Source organism: Ornithodoros turicata, chromosome 2 (assembly GCF_037126465.1).
Source record: "Ornithodoros turicata isolate Travis chromosome 2, ASM3712646v1, whole genome shotgun sequence".
Classification (NCBI taxonomy): Eukaryota; Metazoa; Arthropoda; class Arachnida; order Ixodida; family Argasidae; genus Ornithodoros; species Ornithodoros turicata.
This window is the reverse complement of record NC_088202.1, coordinates 28,536,345-28,564,104: the sequence shown is the minus strand read 5'-3', so window position 1 is coordinate 28,564,104 and position 27,760 is coordinate 28,536,345. Positions and strand designations below refer to the sequence as shown.

The following is a 27,760-nucleotide window of genomic DNA, read 5'->3' as shown; positions in this document are numbered from 1 at the left end:
GTGTGTGTGCAATGTCATTTCTACATGTACCTGAGAGCAACTGCAGTTTACCTGCCCACACCTTGTACATTACTACACATGCTGTGTTCTTTTAGAACCCAACATTGTTTTACTTTTCACTGAATCGACAATCAAGAACACTCAATATCGCTAAAAACCTACGCTAAAATATGCACAGGGCAATACACAAAAACGTGACTCAGGACACAGCACACTGACAATTACAAAATTGCCTACATTGGTTTTCTCCAGTTCAGAGTCGTGTACTGTATAGCCTTTTTATGTGCTGCGCCCTGTACTGGAGTTTTTAACGACTTTATTGCGGGACCAAACCAGTTTTGAGCGCCCAAATTTTAACATCGTTCGACAAGGACACATGTGACTTACTTGTGAATATAGTCGCTCATGGGTTCGCGCTGCCCACGGAGTTCAATATGCGACCTTCAGGACAGTCATATTGAAGAATAGAAGTTGGAAATCTTTGTGGGTTGTAATGCACTCATACTGCAGTCATTCGGCAGTGTTTTCGAGCTCCTTGCAGCACAAGCATTCGATCTCCTTCGGCATTATGACACACCAGCCACACCGGCACCATGAACAGCAAGTGCGCATTAGATATCAGAACACGAAATTTCTGAGAACGTTTACATGTTCGATCACAGTGTGCGTTAAAAAGCTCATCGCTTACCTGGAGACAGGCGACTCATGCTGTTTGCTTCATCTGTGACTGATGTTCGTAGAGCTCTAACTTCGTCTCGCATTCGCGGCATCGGCGACGTTTCGAAAGCCTACCGAGCTGTTCAGCACGCAGAATTTTAATCTCGATCGCAGAAAGGTCAGAAAGGAGTTCTGGGCTCGAAGTCTCCGCATTTCTTCCTTCGACGTCCATATTGAAGATCGCTTTCCGGACGGATGCCGGCGCTCTCACAAACTCACTAACAACAGAACTTCCGGTCCGGGCGCCCAATGAAACGTGGCCCTCGTGATTTCGTCACGCACACGGAAATTGGCGGATGTCCACTGCAAAGAGGCTAGATTTCGGCCCCGATTGCGCGAGTTGAGGGGGAAAAGCGAAGCCAGTTTTCAGCTCCCCGTTTGGCAAACTTTGCCTCCGCGCACAGCCAAAATATTTCGCGTGTGGCTTGGAGGCATATTATACCTTCGTAATAGATGCAAACGAAATATTTGTCGAACTTCTGGTCAGAGTCCCTTTAAGTGCAATATGTACAGATAATGTGAGCTAAAAGTCATTCTGCGATAAAGGTTGATATGTCATCTTCATTACTAAATTTTCTGAAAGTCACTAATTTGTAACTAACTTAAGTAGTTACTATTTTCGCGATGTAACTGTAGCTTTTCAAAGTTCCCAAGACTGCATGACATAGCACGCGCTCGGAAATAGCACGCCACCGCCGCCATCGGTAAATCTTCGACCGAATAGCCCAATGCGTAGACGGAAATATAACATGGCCGCTGCTCATCCTCCAAAACGGTAAATAGCATAGATTATCTACACCCGCCTTTGGCAATTGCTTGTTGCAGTCTTGTCCTGGTCTCACGTGCAGGTCAGAATACTACCCCCTAGCTGAGCTTTTCCCGACAGTGGAAATTTACCTTGCTACTGTAGATTAGTGTTTCTCACCTGACCCGGTGCTGTTTTCAGTGCATCGCATCGTTAAAACACCCATTTGGGCTTGTTGAACTTACCCAAGCAGCACAATGTACTGAAAGTCGAGTGCAATAGGGGGGGGGGGGACGGTATGTGCCTTATCAATGTTCTGTAGTTTCATGAATCTGTTCAAGGCCTTTCACCTACCCGTCCACCCCTATTGCACTCGACTTTCAGTGCATTTTGCTGCTTGGGTAACCACATGGAAGGTGCTTATAATCATTGTAACAGGAACTCCTTTTCCCTTTCAGATATCGAAATACTTTCAGAGCTAACACACGTGTTGCGCGCTTTCTTGATCAGGCCAGCCTCCCATATCTCTCGATCTGTTTTATCGGAAAGGCAATCACAGCCGCACTTGTGTGTATATACAAGTTACCTTGTTTACTGTTACAATTTTTATGTTCTTTTAAGCGGGTGTTCAGACATCTTCCTGTTTGCCCTATATAGCTCTTCCCACAACTCACTGGAATCTCATAATAGGCTTGCCTGATCAACAAAGCGGGCAATACGTGTTACCTGCATTTCGATATCTGAAAGGGAAAGGGAGTTACAAGATTATAAGCACCTTCCATGTGGCATGTCAGTAAAGTTGTTGAAAGTGAGCGCTCGATGTTGTGTGTGTCTTGTGTTCGTCCTGTTTTTAGCGGTTTTACGTTATGAAAGGCATCACATCGGCTGAGTGGTTCCGTACCTCTAAGGTACGGAACCACACTTGCAAGCCTAAGTGTATTATTGCAAAGATATTTGATAAAACTAACCGCGGGGATCGAAAGACTATGCAAAGGGCAAACAGTATGACCGCCAAAAACATATGGGCGCCCCCGGGATCCCTTGTGCAGTGAGCCAGCTTCCTATGTGCTCCAGACAACCCAAAATAATTCCACACTTTGTTTTGTCTTCGACTTTCCTGCGCTTTTTCAGGGAGACTTCGTAGATGTTGCCAGCACCGCTGTGGGAAGCTATGTTACTAAATAATCATCGCATTTTGGACTTTTGAGGAGAGAATGCTATGCGTTCTGAGTTGGTCATGGTCTACGAGACTGTCCCTTTGACGCGACCAATGAATCGCGCAAAGATTGAATTACTCCAACCAGTTGAATTTGATTTCCTTCCTCGATTGAACACCCGACCACACGTTCTTCGAATGGCAATCTACAGGTCTCCGGTACAGCTCACTAGTTCGCGCTACTTAGGCCACGTGCTCGTGACGTGCTCGACACGAAGTCTCTTGTACAGCATGAGTGTAGCAGTACAGCGATAAGAACATTGATTTGTGAATGCAAAGATTGACTGTATTCGTTATGTCATGATTATCCACAACAAGTACAATCTTGATGCCTAGGATAGTTCGTCCCCCTACACGAAGTGCGTATCGTATTGTTTAAATATGTCGTCCTAGGACACCGTTGATAGCGTGGGCTCATAATGTTGCCTAGCGAAGTGAAGGAATAGCTCTGCGATGCCGGCGTCCGCAACCAGGTAATCCTTAACGCCGGTCTTGCTTCGCAAGTCCTCCAAGCGCATAAAGATCTCGTGCCAAGGCAATGGATGGTCATGAGACAAAGGCACGTAAAAGCGCAGCAAGGCATCGCGGTGCCGTCGGAGAGCAGCTCCAGGAAACAGCTGACCGAGTGCCTCTGTCAGAGCGGCGTCTGAAGCGCCTTCGCTCTTGCGTAGAAGGACCCCGAAACCTCGTCCGTAGGCAGCCTTCAGTCTCTGTGTGTCCCCGATGCAGGCGATGCGGCCTTCAGCCATGATTGCCAAGCGGGAACACAAGGCTTCACATTCGCGCATGCTGTGGACATTAAAAGGAAAAATGTTACTGTGGACGCACATAAATGTACACTTCGTATGCGAGCAATAGTTCGCGGCCTTAATAATAGGCGAATTTTGCGGGACTTTAATTCCAGGATGTGCGGAACGTTGTAAGTCTCAGGTTTCACCAGGATCCGCAACATCCACGTGGAACCAAGCCCTTCCTTGACAAACTTGACATCAGGCGTACATTCTCGAGTTTTACGGTAAGTGACGGTTTTAAGTGACGGTGCAACAGCGAAAATGCGGAAACGATGTCCGGTGTTTCCGCGGTGTTGTCAATGTGTGTTAAAACAGCTCCCGTGGCATAATGGTTAGGACGATCACTTTCCACGCCAAGACTGGGAGGTGATGCGGCACTAATGTCGGCACTGTTCCCCCTGAAATTGCTCCAGGACACATACTAACCCCCCCCCCCCCTCGTCACCTATTCATTCCTGCTGTCCTCTATCTGTGCACGTAGTGTGGATCGTGATACTTTTAATCGGCATCTGAAAAGCATTCTATAACAGGTTTATTGTAACGTGGTCTCCGTTGTTACCGTTAAATATTATGTCATCTGTGCACCACATCGGAACATCATTGGCATCGCCGCATGTGAGCGGGTCTCGTTCCTTGTTATTCTTAACCATATAGGCATAGGTGTCCATTAAACGTTGTCCATTGTTCGTTATACCGATCCTTTCTTTATATTCTTACACATTCGGTACCGAAACCAGGGAAACCGGAGTCTGCGCAAGAATTACCGACGAAGGTTTGGACTAGACTGGACTGCATTAGAATGGACAACTTAGAACATTCAGAAAGGGTACGTGCTGCTTGTCGTTCGACCGTTGCGAGCAACATCAATGACATAACGACTTTACTGACCGCAACCCCACTAGATACCTCCCAGCTGAGATCGAAGCTCGCGTTTTTGGAATTGCAAGTTGCAAGATTGACTGAATTCCAAGCTGTCGTGAATCAAGACTTGTTGGAGAGCGAATGTGAGTCTTGCGATCGATACCTTGAATACCACATCGCTATTATGGTACTGCGACATGATGTATCGGTCACGTATGATGGAGCTTCCTATGTTTGGGTCAAAAACGGCAGGCAGAGGACCGTTCTTCCGAAATAGTTCTCTACAGTCTATAGCTCGACAGTTTTAAAAGACTTCGATACTGGGAGCAAGCTTGACCTTGGAGACAAGACAATTCACTCGGTGCGTAATAACGTTTCTGCAGTGACCTCCATTCCGAACGAACAACCAAAGCCCGAGAATAGAGCCCAGCACAGTGCAGTGCTCGTTGTGACGTGAGCTCACTCTGAAGCCAACAGCTCTGAAAAGTCACGTTGAGCAACGCAGCAGTCGAGGACAAGGCGTCACGTTTAACAAAGAACAAAGATATGCAGTCAAGACTTGAAGCTCGCTACGACGTACTTCAACGAGACTTGAACCTCGACAAGACTGACGTCGTTGAAGTCCTCTTGAACTTCGTCGTAGCGAGTCCCTTGTCCAGGAGGCCCAGGTTCAATTCCCGGGTTTCGACACCAAATGTGAAAGAATAGAAAGAAGGGATCTGTATAACGAACGATGGGCAGCATTTAATGGACACCTCTGCCTATACGATTAAGAACAACAAAGAACGAGACCCGCTCACGAGCGGTCATGCCGATGGTGTTCCGATGTGATGCACTTTTGTAGTGCCACCCCTTTCTTCACCGATCATAGTTCTTACTTTTATTTATTGTCACTGACGACAAGGACGGCTTTCCGGACGTTAACCGTGAATCCAGACACGCTTACAAGAAAGCGTACTTCGATGGCAGACGAAAATGTTGAGCCACAGTTATTTGCTGAAGTCAACCAACGTGTCTGAGCTGTATCATAAATATTCAGATTTTTTGTTGAAAAAAATTCCCAATCCGCTGCTCCGTAAGCGATATTTCAATGTCGCAGATTTCATACACTACTTCATATTTTCAGCAAAGTTTCGGGTTACTTTTTATAGCAACGGTAGCAGTTCTCTGTTGCCTTAAAAAGGAAGTGTAGATAGCGGTATTTCGCTACTTTTTTACTCAGGTAACGAACAACAACAACAACTTTATTGTGAGATGCGGGGAATGAAATAATGATCCTTCAAAATAAGGATCGAGGTCCTATGGTACCCAGAAAGGTCAAGAGAGCTTTGAAGGCAGAGCGTTGGGGACTGGATGTGGCCAGGTAACGAACATCGATATCGCGACACCATATTTCGGGTACAACTGGTACGGTACACAATGGGAACGGGTGCAACACTTGTTAACAGTGCTAGGATAAGACGGGCCAGTGTGGCTTCGTGAAACTAATTCTTTACAAATTCCAAGTTTCCTATGCTACTTACAGTGATTCACAACGAACTACAGTATGGCGGTGTCGTGCTCAGAATGCGTGTTACTTGGATTATGTCAACCAGAAAATGCTTCTAATCAATCACCCGTTATCTTTCCGTTTCAGTAACGATGTTTCTGGCTCTTTCTGTCTGTCTGATGCAATGGTTCTCAACTTAGGTAATGTTATTTGAGGGAACCCAGGATGGTGCCAGCACGACGTCAATGCACCTACTACACTGACGCAACTGTGTAGAAGTGTGTGAGGCTTACTAGATGTCGTACAAGTAATTTCTTATTATGTATAGCTGATTACTTAATAGTTTAATCATAATTCGTTTAAAGGGACTAAAACGATTTTTTTCTTCGTTTCGTTCGAAAGAAGATATTTTTCTGAGTCTAGAACCGAAATTTTACTTTCGTCGCGCGAGCGGATTTCTCGGGAGCGAGTTTAAACGGAGCGGCGAAGGGAGGACAGCTGGCGCCGCGCCGTGACGAGCTGCCGAGCGGAGACACAACGGGTAACTTGACGCGACCACGGCCGGCTCAGCAACACGTCATCGTGACGTGTTGCCGAGCCGAGGAATCCCGCCAGGAGCATTCGCCGTAGGATCCCGCGTATGCGTTCATCGGGAGTGGAAATCTCCATGACAGCAGCTTTCGCGCGATCGGCAGATTTCGGCAGAGGCGGCAGCCACGGCGCGAGCTCGCGGCATTACTTGCCATTGTGCAACACCGGTGACGTAACGGGGAACCGAAGAGCGGTCCGTACAGTTACACCATCGGCAGGGAAATATGCGCGGGAGAGGAGGAACGCGGAAGAGACATTTCCAGCGCGCGCTCCTCGCAGAGTGGAGCGATTTCGTCCGGAAAAATTTGTGGCATATTAGTTTCTCTGCGGGAAGAACAGTTTCCATCGAAAAAAAGTATGGGGGTTCGGGAAATTTCATAGTCCCTTTAAGTGTTTATTGCTTCGTCGCAAGATGCTGCCTTGAGGTTTACCGGTTTCATTCAACTGTTTCACAATTCTTCCCCGCGGACAACGCATTGATTAGGGACTGCTTGTAAATTCCAAGTACAACTCCAGTCAACCTTAATAATGACACTGGAAAAAATTTGGTTTCATTTCCGATTGCGATAACAGCCGCACTGGGACACTGGAGGAATGTTAAGTAGACAAAATCCTTGCGTTAAGCTAACAATAATTTTGTTCAATTAAGATTTCCCCATGGCCCCAAGGATTGCTGTAATCGCGCTCGGGAACGAGACCATATTTTTTCCCCCAGTGTTATCATTAAGGTTGACGGGAGCTGTACATGTAGCCAGAAGAGTAGCTCAGACTTTCCAAGTGCTTGTAATGCTTTCGTAACACAAGATAAAATCAAAAGTGTGGTGCGGAGAAATTGTCGAGTGGAGCCAATCGATCAAGACGACAGCTGCTGGCTTTACTCTTTGCAATATACGTTTTTAGAAAAGCAAGCGTCGTGGCACACACGTGCTCATGGGAACTTCGAGCGCCCTAAAGCATTACGAGACGGCCAGAGACGAAGGTAGAAGAAGAACATTCCCGGTGTGCGCAGCACCAGCGTCAGCCTGGGCAAACCATAACCGAAGCAGACGACAGAGCAGTGTCCCTCAAAGTTCCCATGCTGCTTTGCGCCGCGCGCTTAGTAGCGCGCGCATCTTTTTGAAATTGTCAGCCGCGGCAACCGGGTCCTGCGATCTCGATGCCAATCCCAATGGCAACGATCAAAATTCGAGCATAGTCCGATAACAAGGCTGTCCGACAGCAATCCCTGGTAGTTACACTCGCGGATGCTGAACAGTGTCCTTGTTCGCGGAAACTCGGTTGAGAAACTCTGGTCTCATTCTTTTTCGCACTCTTCCTTTGGATTCTTACCCCGATAGAAGACAGATTGCTGCAGCAGCGTACGCTTTTGTGCGCCTCGCACTTATAACCTCACGGTGTACACAAGTTGAAGGTTTACTTTTTTTAAATTCCGTGTTAGCGCCGCGAACCAACTGTGGCTATGAGCAGCGTACAGACGCGGACAGATGGAGAGAGGACAGCAGGAAGGAGTGGGGACATGGGGGCTTAGTATGCGTCCTGGGCCTACTTCAGGGGAACTGTGCCGACATTCGTCTGGAAAGCCTTCGGAAAACCCAGGGAAAGCCTCAACACAGCACAGCCAGGATTCGAAATCGTGTTACCCCCCAGTCTCGGCGTGGAAAGCGGTCATCCTAACAACTATGCAAACGGGAGCTGGTCAGTGCTGTGCTACTTACCTGCTTCCAACAATGGCACTCTTGCAAACAAGAACTGTAAACATCTGCAAATGTCTCACCAGTGTGAGGACAGCAGAAGGGCAAGGTCGAGGTGCTGCCTGGCCGTTATGAGTGTCTTCCAGATACGTCGACGAGCCGGCGGGTCAACAGCTGACGTCGGTTCATCTAGGAGAACCACCCGGGGATTTCCGATGAATGCTACTGCTAATGTCAGCTTCCGTTTCGTGCCCCCACTGAAATGGAGCAGACAAAGCGTACTGTCCGCCTTGAGGAGCCAAGAACACTGCGATGTGATCTATAACCGAGCTTATTTCATTGTTGCTACTTGTAATCGTTTAGGTAATCAAACTTTACAAGAGTTCGGCATTCGAACGGACGTTGTGTATACCTGTAGTTGGCAACTTTAACGTCAGCATAGTCCAGAAGCTCCACGAAGCCAAGAGTCTGTCGGACCACGTGAGGCATGGACAATTCGTCGATACCTCTCAGACGTGCAAAAAGACGGAGCGTCTCGCGACCAGTTAGGAGACCCAGCTCCACGTCGGTTTGGGGACAGTATCCGATTCTGCGCTGGTACTGCGAAGAGAAAGTGCACTGGTTGAGCAGTCTACTTCGCGCAAAGCAGGTAAGTTAACCTTAGTGCGGTTGTAGATAAGGTCCCCATCCTCGATGTATGCGTTTCCAGAGGTGGGTGAGAGGTCACAGGCAAGCATGCGAAACGTGCTGGTTTTTCCAGCCCCATTCACACCGAGAAGGCCGAAGCACTCGTGCCGGCGCAGCACAAACGACACACCGTGAACTGCTTCTAGCGTACCATATGTCTTCGTTAGCTTGCATACCACAAGAGCAACCTGCGTCCAGTTACGATATTCTGACTACTTGATGTTTGACGTTTCGTAGGAAAGAAGAATCGACAGTCAGCGCCAATGATTATGTTAATGACACTGTCAATGACTTATTCCCAGGAACGATTGTAACTTGATTAATTAGGTAATTAGTAACACCGTGCCTGGTTGATCATGTCATCGTCCACCAGTTTCTGGACACGTTTCTCTTCCATGGCCACGGTGTCTGCGTGGTTTTGCCCGAGAGTCTCCTTGCTGCTCCAGGAAGGAAAGCGCAGCAATCCAGAGTCCCATATCGTCACGAAAGACAGTAAGGCAGCTCCGAGAAGCAGCATGAGTACCAGGTCACGCCCACTATTCATTTTCGCCCAGCTCAAGCATGACTGGCCTTCAATGCAGTCTCTGCATTTGTCTGCGCAGATGAACACAGCGAGTCAGACTCATGCACGTTGGCACGGATGGTGCGGACGGCAAGAAGTGGTTGGGAAGGCGGTTATGTGGATCTACTACGTTCAGAGGCGGATCCAGGATTTTTCTGAGAGGGGGGTCCATGTTGGTAGATACACGACCTAGGTCAATTAAACACTATGTGAAGACAGAAATTGGGGAGGGGGTCAGGGCATCTTGACCACCCCCTCTAGATCCGCCCTTGACTACGTTGCTTTACGAAGAGAACTTCACAGCATAACAAGCTCAAGGCCAATGAACATTCAGAATTATATCGTTCTGTCTTCTGGTTGTAGCACGCCCCTCGTCCTCCTGAGACCTGGCTCCAGAAAGCTACCGTTCTGAACGCTGGTCGGCATGAAGCCTGTTATGTAGTTATGTTCTGTTCCGACAGGACGCGTCCTGCCCATACCCCGGCAAAGCTCACTCATGCTCAGTTTGGCGGATGAGATGAGCAGGGAGTGAGTGAGCAAATTGATACCTCAACAGGGAGGGGGTGAGCGAGCATGAGTGAGTAAAATGAGAGCTGTGGTGAACGAAAACGAAACGCTCCTGACTATTGCGGATGCTATGCAGATCAGCCAGGTGAGGACCACTAAGTGGTCGCCCTCCCATGCTCATCGTAACCGCCGTTATAGCCCATTAAATCATTCCTGATATCGTCAACAGTTACAATCGTAACATAAGACCACGGTCACAGCCCCTGCAGCTGCTAGACGGAGCAACGTGGCGGCGTACTTGACTACACTCACACTCATGAGCATGCTCACTCATGCTCAATGTGGCGAATGAGTTGAGCGCAGGTGACTGAGAGATGAGCAGGAAGGGAGGATGAGTGAGCACGAGTGAACAATGGGAGAGCTGAAATAAGTGAGCCTGAGCGAGTAGGGGTCACAAGTTCCGGCCTCTTTTAGTAGTAGGATGCCAGTATTTTCTTACCGGGGCAGCACTCGATGAACCTGTTCAGCTGGTCGGGCACTGAAGCGATATTACCGCCTTCACCGCAGAAGACCAGACGATCGAATCGTGTCATGTAGCGGCACATCACAGTCTCTTGCGACACATGGAGGCAGTTAGCGAAGCCCCAGGTGAGTGCGAAACTTGGTATGAAACGGAACATCCACAAGGCAGCGTCCAAGGTAGCTTCTGAAGCGTTGTTATTGCCGTCCAGTTTGGGCACGTAATAAAGAAGAGTCATCGAAGTGCATAATACTAAACCTGTGTAAGAAAGCGCATGAATCTGTCAGTAGCCAGGAAACGCACAGTCATCAATTGCCACCAACGGGGAGGTCAGACTATCATGCGTTTCTACGCAATGGGCCACAGCGCATGTGGTCTCGGCGGATCTGCAGCCCAGCATACGGGAGGCTTTTGACCAGCAGGCGCGGGAGCATTCCTTCCCAGCGGTGAGGGTGCTCCACCCCATGATGAGAGAAGTCACTGAATGGCGCAAACATGGCTCAGGAAGAGTTCCATCGAAGGGGCGATAGCCTGGCAGCAGGGAGCATGGTCTAGTTTTGCGTGCTTGACAATTTTTCACTACGCTCTTTACCGAACTGTGCTTGGGTGCTACAAATCCGAAATTTGATTCCCGGGCATTCGAAGTATTAATTCGTTTCCACGTGTAGTGCATTCCTTCATATGGGAGAGGAACGAGAGGTTTGGGAGAGGAACGTGACAAAAATGAGACGAAAGAAAGATGAAGTCACTGAAAAGGTTAGCCAGCTGTAGGATTCGAACCCACATCTTCTGGACCCACACTGTCTTAAGATGTGGGTTCGAATCCTACAGCTGGCTAACCTTTTCAGTGACTTCATCTTTCATCGTTAATTTCTTAGGCAAATTGAGGCTTTGTATGTATTTGTCCCTTCTATGTTGTTCCAGCCTCAGAACATCAGTTTCAAAAATGAGACGCCGAACGCGTTCCCTTTCTCCGCGTAGGCCAGGGTCCGCTGTCGGCTGTCGCGACAAAATACGAATAACTGTGAATAGTAACATTTCTTGCGAAAAGACAGGACAGGGAGTCAAATGCTCCTCCCAAAAACAAGAAAAAGAAAACGTATCGCACCACCTGTTCGCACTCACTGTATCGTTGGTACGCTGGCACGCTTGGCATGCTGGAGCGCGGGAAAGCACTGCGGACTTACCAGCAACAATATTTATACTGGCGATTGCGACGTATCCCGTAGCTGGCCTATCGCAGAACAGTGACACTATGTAAGCCACGGGGATCATTGCACAGCCGTACGCTAGCACCAGCAGGTAGAGTGATCCTAAAACAGGAAGCTACTGTCAGAATTACTACTCAGAGGAGTCAATGTACGCATATACGACGGGAATGGCAGAAAACGGGGGAGCGGACATCGCAGGATCTCACTGAGCCAAGCGGATCCTAAACAGCTCTCCAAATTCTATGAAGCATAGCTGATGTACATAGATGAGCTATGATAACTCCATCAGCGTTCTCATTATGACGTTCTTGTCAGTCACGTTGCAACAGTACTATGGGATAATTCGTTAAAACCAGCATATTCGAGGTTGATCGTCGTCATTTACAGAGTCTTCGTTTACAGCTATTAGGAACTGCAGACACCAAACCCACAAACCTAGAGTGGCAGAATCCGAGTAGAGGCCGTGCTTATCGAGGAACACAAACGGCAGCATCAGTGCCAGTCCAGCCACGGCGTGCATTACTATATCGACCAGGAACGCAGAACCCCAGAAGGTAGCCGACGAGGCGCCCGCGAGAAGCTGTAATAGTTTGGCGTTGTGTGCTCGCTCTTGGGTAGGAAAAAGCACAAAGGCAGCTGCCAAGAAAGCCAGTCCCACAGGGATGAAGACCGCGCACGTCAGACGAGTGATTAGCACGATGAGGGGGTCTGGAGAAGGATGTGGATTTTCCTGTCCAGAGAAAGCCACCGTTCATGGCACCGTGCACTACACCTAACCTGCTAACATTTTACACCAGATCGCTTCGTACCGTAGAAAAATGTTGGACACCAACCTTTGGCAATGGGTGGTTAATAACGCGCAGTGATGAATTTCCGAAGAAGGCTCGCGTGACCTCGAGAAGAGACACTGGTGCGGAATGCGGGGAGAATCCCGTGTGCCACGCTGTCACCTCGAGGACTTGGTTGGGTGCTGTGTCCGGCGTTCCGGGAATAGGCTCGGTGTTGTTCTCCAGCTCGGACGCGTTCATCATTCGAAACTCTGCACCTATTATGTAGGTTCGCCTGTACAAGCGAAAGGACTTGCGAGCCGCTTCCATGAGCCATTCATTGGGGTCCACATCAAGGCGCTGGACCAGAGCACCTTGTTCCGTCTCCAAGGTACTGCAGGAACGTGGTCGCGAAGTATATAATGCTATGTAAATAATTGCAGGTATAAGACTTAACGTCTAGTTTATCGTATTTAAAATAACTAAAGGGATGGTGACGCAATTGTAACGCGATTGCCAGCGTCAGCTGTGAGTGAATTGATGTTTAATGGCTCTTATAATGCAATGGTTAAAATGATTCTACATCGTAGGATGTCTACCTAGACACACGTCGTTCATGGGCACAATTAAATAAATATCTTTCTATCGGCCAGTCCGGTTGTGCCTTTGTAATGTCAATCTCTATACGAACGAAGATACGAATACAGATGCAAAGTAACTTACAACCACATTTTACTAACGTCACAACATAGTGGAATGACTCCTTTTCAGTGCAAGACACCCGGTGGCGCCCTTCGACAATCTACCCAAACTTTTTCCTGATTTGGTAAGCTCCATCTGCTTATCTGTAAGGAAGGGGGGGGGGCACACTAAAGCTGGAACAGCATGGGGCGTATTTCAGCGTGAAAAACGCGCCGTTGCACGCTGGGAACAAAATTTCGCGCGGAGAACCGCTGTCCAGAGTGCGCTCGGGAGCGTTAGGAGCCTCTTGATATTTTTCACGCGGATGCCAGCGTACCAATCACAGCTTGCGTGCGTATCAGCTTCCGGTTCCGCACCACATGGAAACAGCTGTGTTTTGAAAATTTTGATTTTTATACAGGGTGTCCACGCTAAGTGTGAACAGATTTTTAAAAAATATATCAATCACTTTTTCCGAGATGAAATCAATTGCAATATAGCATATGCTGAAGGGCACTCCCTAGGGGGGCATTAACAAACTCCTAAGGCAATGTCTTAATTAACTTTCAATAATTAACTTTTTAATTATAAAAGCTACGAAGTTGCTCCAATGAGAACATCTGATCTCTTCGGTCACCAGATACCAAAGCCGTTTTCAGAACAAAAATCCGTTCGATAGATCGTCCGCAAAAAATTCGTGAAGGTACGCCATTTTTTTCTTTATTTTATTCATTGCGCAGCTCTAGAGACGCGTCTTTCCTTCGCCCCCAATACGAGAGGATGAAAGAGCACACTATCGCCTCTTGCGTCCTGGAAAAAGATTAAAAGAAAACAGAAAATGTAGCCCAAGATAAGGGCAGTCGCGATAGAGTCACCCGATAGATTTGTGTTTTTTTGTTTTGTTTGCGCAAGTTAAAGCTAATCTTCGACGCATGAGGCGGCACTGTGCTCTTTCACTCTCTCATACTGGGGGTAAAGGAAAGCCGCTTCTTTGAAGATGCGCAATAAACCAAATAAAGAAAAAATGGCATTCCTTCACGAATTTTTTGCGGACGATTTACCGAACGGATTTTTGTTCTGAAAACGGTTTTGGTATCGGGTGACCGAAGAGATCAGATGTTCTCATTGGAGCAACTTCGTAGCTTTTATAATTAAAAAGTTAATTATTGAAAGTTAATTAAGACATTGCCTTAGGAGTTTGCTAATGCCCCCCTAGGGAGTGCCCTTCAGCATATGCTATATTGCAATTGATTTCATCTCGGAAAAAGTGATTGATATATTTTAAAAAATCTGTTCACACTTAGCGTGGACACCCTGTATGTACCTACGTGTTGTATGGTCGCTCCTCAAAAACGCGTGTCATATACTCCAAGATAAGGAAAGGTAGAGGGAAATCCCTTGCTATTGGGGTATTAAAGTAAAGAATACAACAACGTCGTATTGAAGAGGGCCATGTGGTAAAAAAGTGCAACGACACTGGATTATAGATTATAGTGAGCTATATTTGGATGCTCAGCGTTCTGTAATAGCGCCGGCGTGTCTGCACCTGGCTGAACCAGTTGAACGTTTATCCTTCTCCTTGCTTCCTAATCGCTTCTTGCACCGAAATTCTCTTTCGTGTAGCAAATAAATATCTGTGTTCTATGTTTTGCATTAGTGCTCTCCCCACTTAAATTCTCCCCATGCCGTTACAGCTTGAGGCCGGTTTCACGCCACAGTTATTTTTTTTCGTCCGTGTTTTGCACGGAGGCAAAACGGGCCCATTGGAAACTACGAGTCTCGATTACGTTTCGATTCCATTTTTGAAGCAAACGGACGAAAAACACGGTAGTATGAAAGCGTCCTTACACACGTATAGTATTTATTTTCTTGAATCTTTATAGTATATGATATGGCGCACATGCCCAGCTTTAGATTTGCCTATTATTTGCGTAGAATGACACAGGGCCTGACACACTCGTCGAGGCCAGAGCCAGGGGAACTTCCAGTCTGCGAAACAAGTTTCATCTCCCTACAGCAAAAAGCAAGCGAGAAATGGCAGTTCAGCGTAATTGAATTTAACGGTGCGGGGGTCACGTGACGCCCGTTTTGTGCGGGCGATCACGAGATCCCAGGTGGGTCTGCCCGGTGTCAAAGAACTATAAAACATGCTGAATGCAGCACGATTTTTTGCTTACTAAACACTTTTGCGCGCAGTATTAAGTCATGCCTCAGTAATCTGGTTCCTTGAAGTTTCGACTTCGATGCATCAGAATAATCAGATGCATCTGTTCTTTTCTGTGTACAAGATTTCTCCTCTGGGTTCTCTCCTACAGCAAACATATCTTTCTTCCTTTACAATTAGGAATAACGTTCCTAATGGTCAGATCAACACGCACAGAGCTGCATAAGGACGGATACTTATAACCAGCTTTCCCCAGCCTGTAGTTCGCGTCTCAAACACCGTAAACACGTGGAACAGTAGCGCTTCGGAACAAACTGTCTTAGAAACGCGTTCCGTCCATTTTGTATTAAGGACTGGAAGAATTTACAGTGAAAAGTGTCAATGCAAAAGTGCAGCTGTCAATGTCAAGTCACATACCAGGATTTGTCGTCGATTGGCCGTCGCTTCAGCTTGCCTTTGGTCCATGTCTAGTTTAGCAGCGCCACTCGATTACAAACTTCTAATCTACATACCTGGATGGAATTTTGCATGGTGCATAGTAATCCAGAATAATCAAGCGGAGGTCGGTTCCACAAATTCCTCCAGAGATCAGTTTCCCCGGGAAAGTTTCGGCAGCGGCGACCATGTCATCTCCATGCGCCCATTGTTTACCTATGACAGCTTACGCACACCTTGCACTCTTCCCAGCACCCTTTCGCCTGTTCGTTGCTAAGACGCACAGCAACTCTGCTGTCGGACGACAGTCGGCCTCCTCCTCACGCAATTGCTCCGCGCCAAAATTAGCACTGTCTTCTGCCAGCACAGTCTCGAACAACTGCGCGTGTATGTATTGACCTAACCTGGCCTAACCTCACTACACTTCCTTTAGTGAGGAAAACCAAGCTTTATGGCTGATGCGTAGGAGTACGACAAATGATACCCGTCGAGATCTAGTGCTTTCATTGTGCATTCTTGGCAACGAGTGAGAGGGAACAAGCAAAATGCATACTGGGAAGAGTGCGAGGTGTGCGTAAGCTGTCATAGGTAAACAATGGCCGCATGGAGATGAAATGGTCGCCGCTTCCGAAACTTTCCCGGGGAAACTGATCTCTGGAGGAATATGTTCAACCTACCGCCGCTTGATTATTTTGGATTACTATGCAACATGCAAAATTCCATCCAGGTATGTAGATTAGAAGTTTGAAATCGAGTGGCGCCGCTAAACTAGACATGGGCCTTGCCTATCTTGTACCTTAAGCTACTCTAAGCTACTGTGTCTGGATTAAAGCACATGCCGGGCCCGACCTTCGTTTCATCAACCCGCTTGAGCCTAGCTAGCCCAATGGTTCCACACATTGCGCGGGCCTGGTACCAAAAATTTCTAGGCCTGGGAAAGGCTACTCGACTAGGCCCGTCAACTACAGAGTAGCGGGCTATAAAAGTTCATCGTGGCTAAATAACAGTTGCGGAAACCGTACGCCGGGGCCTGGTTCTACAATGTCAAACCGGAGCCCGGTTAGGCTCACCAAAAGACAGATTTCCTTTCGAAGGGCTAGTGCTTTCGGGCATGCCCGAGACCGCCCGCTGCAGCAGTGTGGATATACAGTCGACCCGCGTTTATCCGGACTTCATTTATCCGGATCCTGCGCTATCCGGACAAAAAAGCATGGGGACGGATTTCTCCCCATGTATTTCGCCCTCTTATCCGGACTTCAGCTTCCAGACTCGGACGAGAATTCCAGGGAACAGAAGTGACTAATGCCCAACAATCGGCTTCAGTTATCCGGTCATTGTCCAGGAATGACAACTGGCCCACACCTAGTCAATCGAGGTCGAGAACCCTGGTCGTGGCCTTCTTTTTACTGACACAAAGACGGTGTTGCTAGGAAGAATTTTCTCCCTTTCCGACTTTGCACGTTACACAATTGAGTAATCCACTGAGCAGTCTGGTCATTTTAGACTGAGAAGGTCCGCAACGAGGACCCCTGCGCTGCAATCATAGATGACGACATCGTCAGTGTCGTCGCTTCCGATAGTGTTCAAGAAGAATCTGATGATGTAAGCGTAGGTGGCACCAGCTGTGACGGTAGAAAATGCGCGGGCGGCACTGAGAACAGCGCTATTATTTTTCGAGCAACAGAACAATATTTCGCAAATGCATGTCATTCGCAAAGGTTTGCAAGAACTGCATGCGTATATTAGAATGAAACAGATGACAATGGATAGTTTTCTGTGTAATGGTCACTAAAAATATCCTTTTAGAATCACTCTGGATTTTCGTGTTTCACTTATCCGGTTCCCCCGCTATCCGGACATTTTCACAGGAAACGAAGCCGTCCGGATAAACGCGGGTCGACTGTACATGTAACTTTGTCACATTAGCTCTGAACGCACTAATTCTAGGTCATACGTGCATAGATTGAGAAGCTACCCGTCAAAAAAAACTCGTTACAAGTTAAGTTACCGTGTGAAAAATGTAATTAAGTTAATCACGAAGTTCTTCAGCCTGAAATGTAACTGCCAGTTACTGAGTTACTTAAAAAAAGGAACGAGTTACTTCGGGCACAAAACAGCATTACGCAGGTGCAGCGCGCGTGAGCAGTTGAGTTAGACCTTGAGTTGCCTGCGGAGGAGTGCAACACGCTTAGATCGTTTTCGTTTATGTCCAACAATAGACCTCTCCCTGTTTGTAAATAAATGACGTCATAGTGTTCGACAGCGCCACAAATTTGGTAGAATTGAATTACGCTCGAAGCGAGAGGTGAAAAGTTCGCACACGAAAGCCACGGTCTTGAGGGGATTACAATATGGTCCCTTAAAGGGACGCGACCCTCGGTCCTGCTTTTCTTTCAATGGGAGGCAGCGAACAAGTGCCCGTTCGTGAAACCCAGCCCTCTCCTTCCGATTTGTTTCGGTTTCAGTCTGTCTACCAACGTCATCATGACGTTTCTTTGGTAGAGGTTTATTCGAACGCTGTGGGCGCACAATGGTTCAGCTTCATTTCAATGGCAGCGGTTCTTACTTCCTGAATAAAATACTGTCGTTGATCGAATATCACGTTTTATGGCAAAAAAATGCCATGAAGGCACCGGAGAGAAAGCACGAAAATACGAGGGGTGTTCAAGTCAAACCGGGACTTTTCATTTTTCGCAAAAGTAAAATGAACTTACAGGCGAGAAATTAGTTTTATTTTTCAACGTAATCTCCAGCTGCACTAATGCACTTCTCAGCGTTTCACGAGGGCTTGGATGCCAGCAGCGTAGAAATCCTTGCTGGCGCGTAGCAGCCATGATCGGACCACATTCTTGACGTCGTCGCAGCTGAAGTGGCGGCCCCCAAGGAATGCCTTCAGTCGCCCGAAGAGATGGAAATCGCTGGGGGCGAGGTCTGGACTGTAAGGGGGATGTGGCAGCCGCTCCCAGCCAAGTTCCTGTAAGGTGCATGTCGTGAGATGCGCGGTATGCGGGCGTGCATTGTCCTGTAGGAGGAGGACTCCTTTTGTGATGAGGCCCGGCTTTCCGAAACTGGAGGTGTTCATGAATGATAGTGTTCAACGTTCCCACACCAAGGTCCGTCTTTCGAGCCAGTTCGAGACATGTTATCCGTCGGTCCTTGAGGATCAGGCGCTCCACAAGTTGGATATTCTCAGGAACACTGGACACTGGGCTCGCCCCGGCCGGGATCGTCCTGCACTGATGTACACCCGCCTCGGAACCGTTTGCACCACTCAAACGCTTTGCTGCGGCTAAGTGTATCGTGGCCATACTGAGCCTGAAGTCTTCTGTGAATTTCAGATGATCATTCAGATCATTCACGAGAAACTTCATGACAATTCGCTGTTCGATGTGCGCGCTCACCTCGTTGTCGGCCATCTTGTCCAGCACGTGTCTTCTGTTTTGCACAAACTTTGGACCACCATGTGGTGAACGCGGAGGCCTGTCCCGTGTGAAAATGACGAAAAAGTAGCGCGAGCCATTTGTACACTCAGGAGGCTGAAAGGCCCGGTTTGACTTAGAGTTAAAAGTAACTTAAAACTTAAGTTGCTTTAGCAAAGTTACCTAAAAAAGGAACGAGTTCCTCTGAGAGTTACCACGACACAAAAGTACCGAGTAAGTTACAAGTTACAAAAGAAAAAAAGGAACGAGTTACTTGTAACGAGTTACCTCGAACTCTGCATACGAGTAGCGATAACAGTGTTTTACTTACTGGGCGTATTGGTTGCTTGCGAACGCTTCGGACTCATTGTCTGCCTTGTAGAACACTGTCGTGTGCCCGTAAACGGACTTGAGGTTGTACTCAATGGCCTTTCCATATGTCAGCATGCGGCTCACGTGAGTCTGAATGATACGGAGAAGGATGTCAATAGCGAGTATTAGTGCGTCTGAAGGTATTCACGATAACAATTCCGAAAACATGATAAGCCAATCACACTCTTTCTTTAAAGCGAGTGACATCACATTGCTAAGCTTGGATTTGATAGCTACCTGTATCGTATCGTTTTCGCACAATTCTTCCGATGTACTAAACTTCGCTATTAACTCATGAGAAAACGACAGTGTCCGTCATCTCTGTTTCGTGCACATCGGAAGCATAACCACTATACGGCAAAATAAAGAGCTGTGTTACCCCCACGAGTTCCTTAACGCTGTTTTTTTTTACTGCGTTTTACTGCGTGCTGCCTCGTTCCGGCTCCCTGTGCATATCCAATCAATTAGAACATAGACTTCCAGTATGGAGTGAATGGCAAACGAAATAATTCGATAGTGTAACCTTTGGTGATGGCATTTATGTTGTTCTTCAATTCAAGACAAACAGTCTTCAATTAAATTAGTAGCAATCGGGGATAAATAGGTATTCGGGTGTGAACTTCCTTTGACGTAGGATTCGTTTTTTCGATCGTTTATTAGCCTGACACTGTAAAGAAATCAATGGAAATATCACGCAACGTTTTAACGTTATAGCTTGGTATATGGTTAAATAGATGGAATCCACAAAAGTATATCCAAGTCCTTGTGGGCGTCTCTACCGGAAATATCCCACCTGTTTAAATTTTGGTTCCTTCTGGAAGTTGCGAAACGGTTACCAAATCATGCTGCGCAGGAGGTGCACAAGGTTTGTTCACTAACCTGGTTAATGAAAACGAATAGCGTGAGCACAGAAAGTGGCAGCAATAACATAAGAACGGGTAGCCTGCAGTCCCGACGCATGTGCAGTGTCCTCTTCTCCAGCAGGGCACGTAGTTGCTGCGACGGACGTGGTAGGGCATGCAGATGTCCCTTGCAAGCACGGCTCGCCTCTACTAGTTCGCAAGGGCAGTCCGGGAGCTCTGGCGTTGCCGCAAGGGATGTTTCAGTGTCCTCTGAACATTGTTCCGCCCTGCGTTTCATAAAAGAAAGCAGAACAGGGTGGTGGGTTCGAGCTTTAAGAACGGGCCTTTCAAAGGTGCATTCGCTTACTTGACTAAAACGTCTTCCAGTGCCCCAGCGGAAACGACGAAACTCTCAACGAGCAAGTCTTCAGTGTTGACGTGGATTGCATGCAACAGTTCGATAAATTTCACAGTTTCGGGATTGCCGACCTGAATCTGTACGTGCTGGTGGTTGTCCGCCATAACCACTGCACGCGGCAAGCGACTTCTCACCATCTGTGTCAGAGCCTTGATGCGGCTAAAGTTCTTTAATGACAACCTTATCCAGTACCCAGTGCCTACGAAAAAAAAAAAAAAAAGAAGCGATTAGTGGGAGGTGCACCAATAAACAGACCGAATGTATTTGCTACTACTAGGATTGTAACAATAACGTGGATATCGGAACGTCCGTTGACTCGTCTTAGGCCACATGTTCAATTTGCATAGCTGAAGCCCGAAAGAACAGCCCCAGACACCCGGCTCTCCGTGAAGACGTTCTGTCTTTCACGTAGGCCTGTCACGCCCACAGCTGTTTTCTTTTTGGCGTGGAAGCGTCTAAGTTCGGTTTGGTAGCCAGGTCAAAATTTACGATGCAAGGAAATTATGCTGAGGGATTTATGCTGAACAATAATCCAATAGCAACAAACCGTCTAAATCCAGATACCCTACACGTGTAAGATTGTAGATAACAAGTTTATTTGCTACGACTGACAATATGTGGGTGTGGCGGGCGCGTTCGAGAGAGACCAAAATATAGGGGTACGCGTACTTTGCGGACAGTCTATCGCGAACGCGTAAAGCTAGGACGCCGATCGCGGTGCCGTTGGACCTCCAAAGTTTTATAACTTGAAATATCAAAACTTTGCCATAACGTCGGCACATATGAAACCCATAATGTAAAAGCATGAGTCTGGGCACACAGAGGGACGACACACAGCTCGCCATTCAGAGCCATTGTGCCCCTGTCGTGATCGTCGCACTTTTCATAAAGGCAAAGGCAACTGGAAATAATGAAGGTCCCTCACCATAGGGGGCAAACGAGATTTATACTAAACATAACAGGTAGCATGCAAGAAGCCATGTGGCTGGTTGTTGCTGTATTGTAGGCGACAATAACTGGCGGACCATCAATACTTGATTTCATTAATACTCTCGTACATTTAAAGATACATCATTGTGTCAATGATGCACGTGACAAGACGACCACGACTTCTGTACTTTGCTTTTACTTGCTAAATGTATGTTAGTGCTAGACGACACACAAATTGGTACGAAAAGTGCTCTTCTCACAGGAAACCAATAAACGCTTGATGCATTGCTCGAGTTTGAGTGGATATTGAGCTATCGGCTATAGCTACAGATATGACCACAGAAATATGAACTGCAGGACTGAGCTACAGGAAATGACATAAGACCGTGACTGACCGTAAGAATTACGTAGGAAAAGGGGAGACCCGCAGCATCGAAGCCGACCACTGGCCATCACAGCGATGCGATCTCCTAAAGAGTCAGCTTCCTCCATGCTGTGTGTCGTCAAAAGCATCGTCTTATCTTCGTGGAAGCGAAGGACACATTGCCACAGAGATTCCTTGCATTCGCGGTCGGCGCCGGCTGTGGGTTCATCCAGAACTATTATCTATAAAATGAAAGCATAATGACAGTACTCCAGTGACTGACGACGATGATGATCGACGTTTTCCGGCACAAAAGCAGCCAAGTTAAAATACTCTGGTATATATGTTTGCAGAGAGCGTCATTATAGTGTGGTCCGTTGAAACATTTCGCTATGACTGAAACGCGTCAATGTTGCCATGGTACAGCTCCACCACCACCACAAAACCAGGCACGGATAAATAAGATGCACGGATGTGTAATATGTACCTTAGGACTTCCAACAATGCTGACGCCTAGTTGAAGCTTCCGCTGCTGTCCCCAAGATAGTGAACTGGCTACGGTATGACGCTTCTCTTCCAGGTTAAACGCCACAAGAATAGTATTTATCTCCTTCTGGGCACCGGAGCCATACGCGTTACGAATCTGTGTGGACATAAAACGTCGCATAAATCTCGACAAGACAACTTTCAAAGCACACCAATCCCCACTGAGCAGTTCACACTAAAATAAACTTGCACGCGACATTCACCCTGGCAAAGAACTGCATGTGCTCGAGCACAGTCATGCAGTGGAAGAGAATGTTCTCCTGCGGACAAAATCCCATGGAATGTCGTGCAGCGTCGGTATCAGTGACGACGCTATGGCCTCCGACGAGGATACTTCCTTCCGTGGGGGCTTCCAGACCCGTGATAAGCCTCAGAAGCGTCGTTTTTCCGGCTCCATTGCGGCCCAACAGCACAGTTACGTCGCCTGGGTACGCTTTTAGGGATACGTGCCTCACAGCGACAGTGTTGCCGTACACCTGTAAGCAGACCCTAAGTTAGCATTCCCCTCGTTTGCTTTAGGCATACAGCTGGCTCTCTGGGAAAGCTTGCGTTGAAAGAAGAGCCATGAGCGTGTAGGGCATACGTTTGCAATTTCACTTCGCGAGTTTTCGAGTTCTGTGTTCAGCTTCGCTGTCTGGTGCGTTACGAGGAAGGTTTACATTCGAGAACCCGTGACAAACACAGAAGCTTTGCTGACAATTGGCCTTCGGGGAAGGCTCGGAAGAGCGGGTGCAAACAAACGGAATAGAACAAAATGCAAAGACAAACAAGTTTTTCTATTGTGCTACCCCAATCATGGTGGCTGTATTTGAAAGTAATTCGCCATTGAAATAGCTAAATGAGAGTGTTCAGCCATTTAGGAAACATTAATGGAAAAGCGCGGCGCAATCAACGCAATGAGTGCCCGCAAGGCACACTCTGCACCATCTATACGCAGGACACTGTGGCAACCGCCGTTTTCCTCAAGTCGTTTACGCAAAGCGATCGTGTAGGTCACTCGACTTGTGCTCTATTTTGGCTCATTCGCTGTCGTTACGGATGCCAAGTGTACTACCTTCGACACCCTTGAGATGACAACGCCGGGATTGGCTTGCGTACTGACAGGCTCGAATGCTACGCTTTGGTCCGTCGCCGTCTGCTCAGTTGAATCTACGCTCCCTTCATCGGGACGAGGGCGCCAGTAGCTGGGCTGTTGGAAAGTGTTAAGTGCAAAGCCAACGTCTCAAACTCATCAGCGTACTCACTCGAAGAAAGAACAACATATCCTTCGGGATACCGTACTGCCAGGGCCACACGTTGTCTAGGTACCACACTGAGAAGGCGTAAAGAAGACCGTACAGGGCCACCGCAACCACCATGTTCAGCATTGTTATGTTATCGTATGGTGTACCGGGAAGGTGAATATTGTTCCAATGGGCGCCATTATCTGGAAGAGAAATATATGGGCGCGAGCATCCTCAATAACTGTAGCTGAGAAAGACGTTGGAAGGCTAACGGTACTCACGAAATTCTTCGTGGAAGTTTATAATTCGAAAAATCCAGTGGAATGCCATGTTGGGGAAGATTGAAACCATTATCTTATCGCTGAAGAGGAGATCTGTATATTCTATAGATCCAGGGGTATCCATGAAGAAAAGCGGAACTTCGTAAGACAGCATCCACAGGCAAACGGTTGCGAACACCGCGTACACAGCTGCACAAAAGCCCCGCAGCTTGAGAGATCGAACATTCAGCTATACTACGCGACACACACGCGCACACACACAAAAAGGCACGTCCGACAGCCCCGTTATTCCGTGGTTCTGGCCTCCGTTCTACGGCGAAAGGAGGTTGTGGTACGTACAGAGTATGACGCGTCATGACCTTTCTACCTTTGCCGTATATGGGCGTATAGTGCTATTTATACTCACGTGTCTTTACGATGCAACTGATCATGAGGCAGAACAGGTCGCAGAACATAGAGTACAGTATTATCATGGCGAGGACCAAGGAGAAGTCACTACCAGGGAGCACCGGCGGGGCACAGAAAATTGGGAACGTGATGAGAACGGTGACCAAGAGGCCAGCCATCGACATGACGAGCAAACCACTGAGGAACATCGAGAGCCAGTACGTGGCGTCGGAGACGCCTGTGATCCGTAAAAGCTCCTTCATCCCTACAGACTTCTCTTCGGCGATGCGCTTCACGGCGACGGGCGCTATCACTATAAAGCCGTACACAATGCAGGTATCGATGAAGCGTCGATTGCTTCCCTTCATCGATGTGGCAACCGGCTCAGGAAACTGGTGAGTTCGAAATACTATTGGGGGAACTGTTGCGCCCGCTTCACGGGCTCGGGCCAAGTTGATCCATGTGAGCATTGGTAGAAGAATTCCTGATAACCACATTGGAGTCTGCATAAGACAAGGGAAGTATACGTGATACTGGGGCTCACCAAGGAGGGTTCAGTTAGTAGGAGGAGTGTACATTTTCCTACAAATTTCAGTTTTCACACAGTCCTGCTGAAAAACGTTCCAGAAATTCTAGAGCGTTTATATCATTAAAGGGACCATGAAATGATTTTCGCGAATTCAGAGTAGTCTCCCGGAAACGGTTCCATGATCCCTCACTGTCATACACACAGACTTTTAACCGCATTCAGCGCACCGGGGGCGCAGTTACCATGGAGAAATAGCGGGGCGTGACAGCCGGATACATCCCTTCGAAGCGGGCTTGTGTAATCAACGTCCAGTAATCTCAGTCAATTGTGGACGACTGAGAGCACACACCCCGCTGGATCACGTGGGTGGATGGTTTCGGTTTGGACAACAACGGCGTCGTATATCTGCCGTCGAAATCAGTAGAAATATGGCGAAACGCAAATTGCAGCGATGGAGGAAGAGCTTATGCGATGTACACAGCGTCTAGGAATCGTTCCGTACGCAGCAGCTCCCAAAGGCCACCGAAGACAGTTTCTGACAAAGAAGCTAAGGGAGGGAAAACATGCTCCGGTGACCATGCTGACAATCAACAGCTACATTACACTTCTGGTAGGATTCTGTGTCAGCGATAGATACGATCTTAACTCTAAGTCAAACTAAAACATATTTCATGGCGAAGTTTCCAAGCTTACTTGCAAATTTTGAAATTTGCTCGCTAAAGGTCGTCCGCGAATCGGCAACATCCTCTGTGTATGTCACGGCCACTTCGCCTCGTAGGCGGGTCGTAGCAGCCACCGTTCACGGCCGTGGTTAATATCGATTAACTATTTGGTAACAATCTATTTGAACGACTTTCAAAATATTTCACCAGGTGAATGCTTTAGTACAGAGGAACAAATTGAAAATGATCGTAGGCTTGTCACATATCCTTTCATGGTCCCTTTAGGCTTAATAGGTGGGTACCTCGGCAACTGGGAGCTACTCTGAAGGCACCTTTTTAATGGCGTTGTAGAAGTGCTAAAAGCACTCCAAAGACCTGGTGATCCCGTATTTAGTGACCTGGTGCGCGGTCACATTCGTGTGGCACTGAAAAGCTACACAATTGCCAGTACAGCATGAAGTTATTTCATCACTGAAACGATGTGCCGAGTTGAAAGCCGAGCTTTTGAATACCTGCATATTCTAGCATCGGACCACTTTATGCAGGGTACATAACAGAGTATTCAAGGTGTTGTGCTAGGAAGTGAGCACCTCTCTTCTTGGCAAATACAGACGTAGTACAACATGCCTCAGCGGCGATAGTACCTTGTACTTAGCTGTATGTTCTTACGTGGTATCCCTAGAATATTTTCTTGTACCTTTTCTTGCGGAAGCCGTGAGCGAACCGTTTGTTGCGTGTAGAACTCTTGCCACGAAGGATACCGCAGTTTGTAGTCCAGCGCACTGTTGTCGAGACGTTCAAACACGATGCCGTACTTGTCGGAAAGACCGTAAATGCCTTTGGCGCTGGTCAAGTTTTGTACCATATCGCCTTCACTTTCGAACCTGATCAGTCGCACGTAGGACGGCAGAGCAGCGCGGAGTAGAGACTCTGATCTGCTGCTGTTACCATGATCGGAGTCATCTGTAATATGCACAGTACTACTTAGAACCTACGTAGGAATCTTGTTGACAGGTATCACAAAAAGGCACAAATGTACGGCTTCTGATATGCTTGTCTGAAATCTTCAATCGGTGGTTGAACATCCTGTATTAGGGTGTTGTCGCCTTCGAAGGGGCTGTACCAATATTGTGTCTGAAGGTGGGCAGTATGCCACAAGAAATAATCTTGCAAAAGCTGAATATTTCAGATAGGATAAACCATGAGCTGGCGATTTCAGACAAGTATCTCGCAAGCAGTGCTACTGTGCACTCCCGAAAGGCCTGTTGGATGCAGGACCTCTCCGTCAGAATCTACACAATGCACTAATTATTAGTGCCAACTAAAAATTAAAAACTCTTACCCGCTGGGGGAACGAATGCGAGCACTCTAGGAAATCCGATGGCTGTCGGTGCCACAAGCTTGACAGGGAATTGGGCAACCTGGGATGGGTCCTGACTCGTTGAACGAAGGCCAGCCTCCCTCTGGCAGTGGAGGTATAAGTGAACGCAGGTCAGTAGCAAAGGCGTGAGTATCTCTAGTGCTGTGACAAGCCAGTTTCGACGAAGCTTGTACAGGAAAATATTCTTCCACAATAAAACGCAAAGTTGTCTGCCGAACATGATCGCGGCCTCGAGCAGATGACTCGAGAACGGAACCTCGTAGGCTTCTTCTTTTACGAGGATATGGGACCACGCGACTAAGGTAAAGCCATCTAGACTACGTAGTGGCTGATTGTACACTCCACGTGTAGTCGACGTGACGTGATTACTTGAACACCTGTCAAGTTTTCAGTGGTCGTAGCCATGGACACAAGCGCCACTAGCAAAGAAATGTAACCTCCCGTAGCCACGCGCTTTCTCTTTTTGAATTTGTCTGCGGCGACTGGTTAGGAAGACGTCACAGCGGCTTTGGGCGTCCACCACCACCTCTGTACGTCCACGTAGCGAAACAAGGAGAGGAAGTTTCGAATGGACGTTCGCTAGTGTAGCAGTCGTTTGCTGAAGGGCTACAGCGGACTAACACTCGTATCTCCGGAACCTTACCGAACTCTTGCCATTGCCATCCACTTGTCTCGCACTGTATTCTCCCAAAACATTGTTTCTATGTGTGGAGCGAAATCGTCACAAAATTAAGCTCTATTTTACACAGGGCTCGGAACCATTATTTTGGG

General features: G+C 47.6%; 1 protein-coding gene across 1 annotated transcript; it reads right to left on the bottom strand.

Moving 5' to 3' along the window:
• Positions 1-2,948: 2,948 nt before the first annotated feature.
• LOC135383278 (retinal-specific phospholipid-transporting ATPase ABCA4-like) lies at positions 2,949-27,241 on the bottom strand. The gene is made up of 21 exons (XM_064612801.1): positions 26,951-27,241; positions 26,306-26,571; positions 24,437-24,920; positions 24,031-24,219; positions 23,771-23,952; positions 23,581-23,715; positions 22,730-23,002; positions 22,468-22,623; positions 22,012-22,222; positions 20,636-20,885; positions 20,306-20,555; positions 19,386-19,516; positions 12,422-12,749; positions 12,024-12,318; positions 11,565-11,690; positions 10,357-10,635; positions 9,135-9,382; positions 8,761-8,976; positions 8,514-8,701; positions 8,185-8,358; positions 2,949-3,467 (listed from the first exon to the last, which is right to left on the bottom strand). Exons 1-21 carry the CDS (start codon positions 27,207-27,209, stop codon positions 3,068-3,070), a joined length of 5,040 nt encoding a protein of 1,679 aa, XP_064468871.1. The 5' UTR covers positions 27,210-27,241; the 3' UTR covers positions 2,949-3,067.
• Between the last annotated feature and the right edge of the window lie 519 nt (positions 27,242-27,760).

Coding starts and splice junctions, on each gene's coding strand:
- LOC135383278 (XM_064612801.1), bottom strand. CDS start 27,209: ATGTTCGGCAGACAACTTTGCGTTTTATTGTGGAAGAATATTTTCCTG. Junction 26,572..26,950: donor CGCATTCGTTCCCCCAGCGG/GTAAGAGTTTTT, acceptor TGCATATTACAG/ATGACTCCGATCATGGTAAC. Junction 11,691..12,023: donor CTCGGATTCTGCCACTCTAG/GTTTGTGGGTTT, acceptor TTCCTGTTTTAG/GATCACTCTACCTGCTGGTG.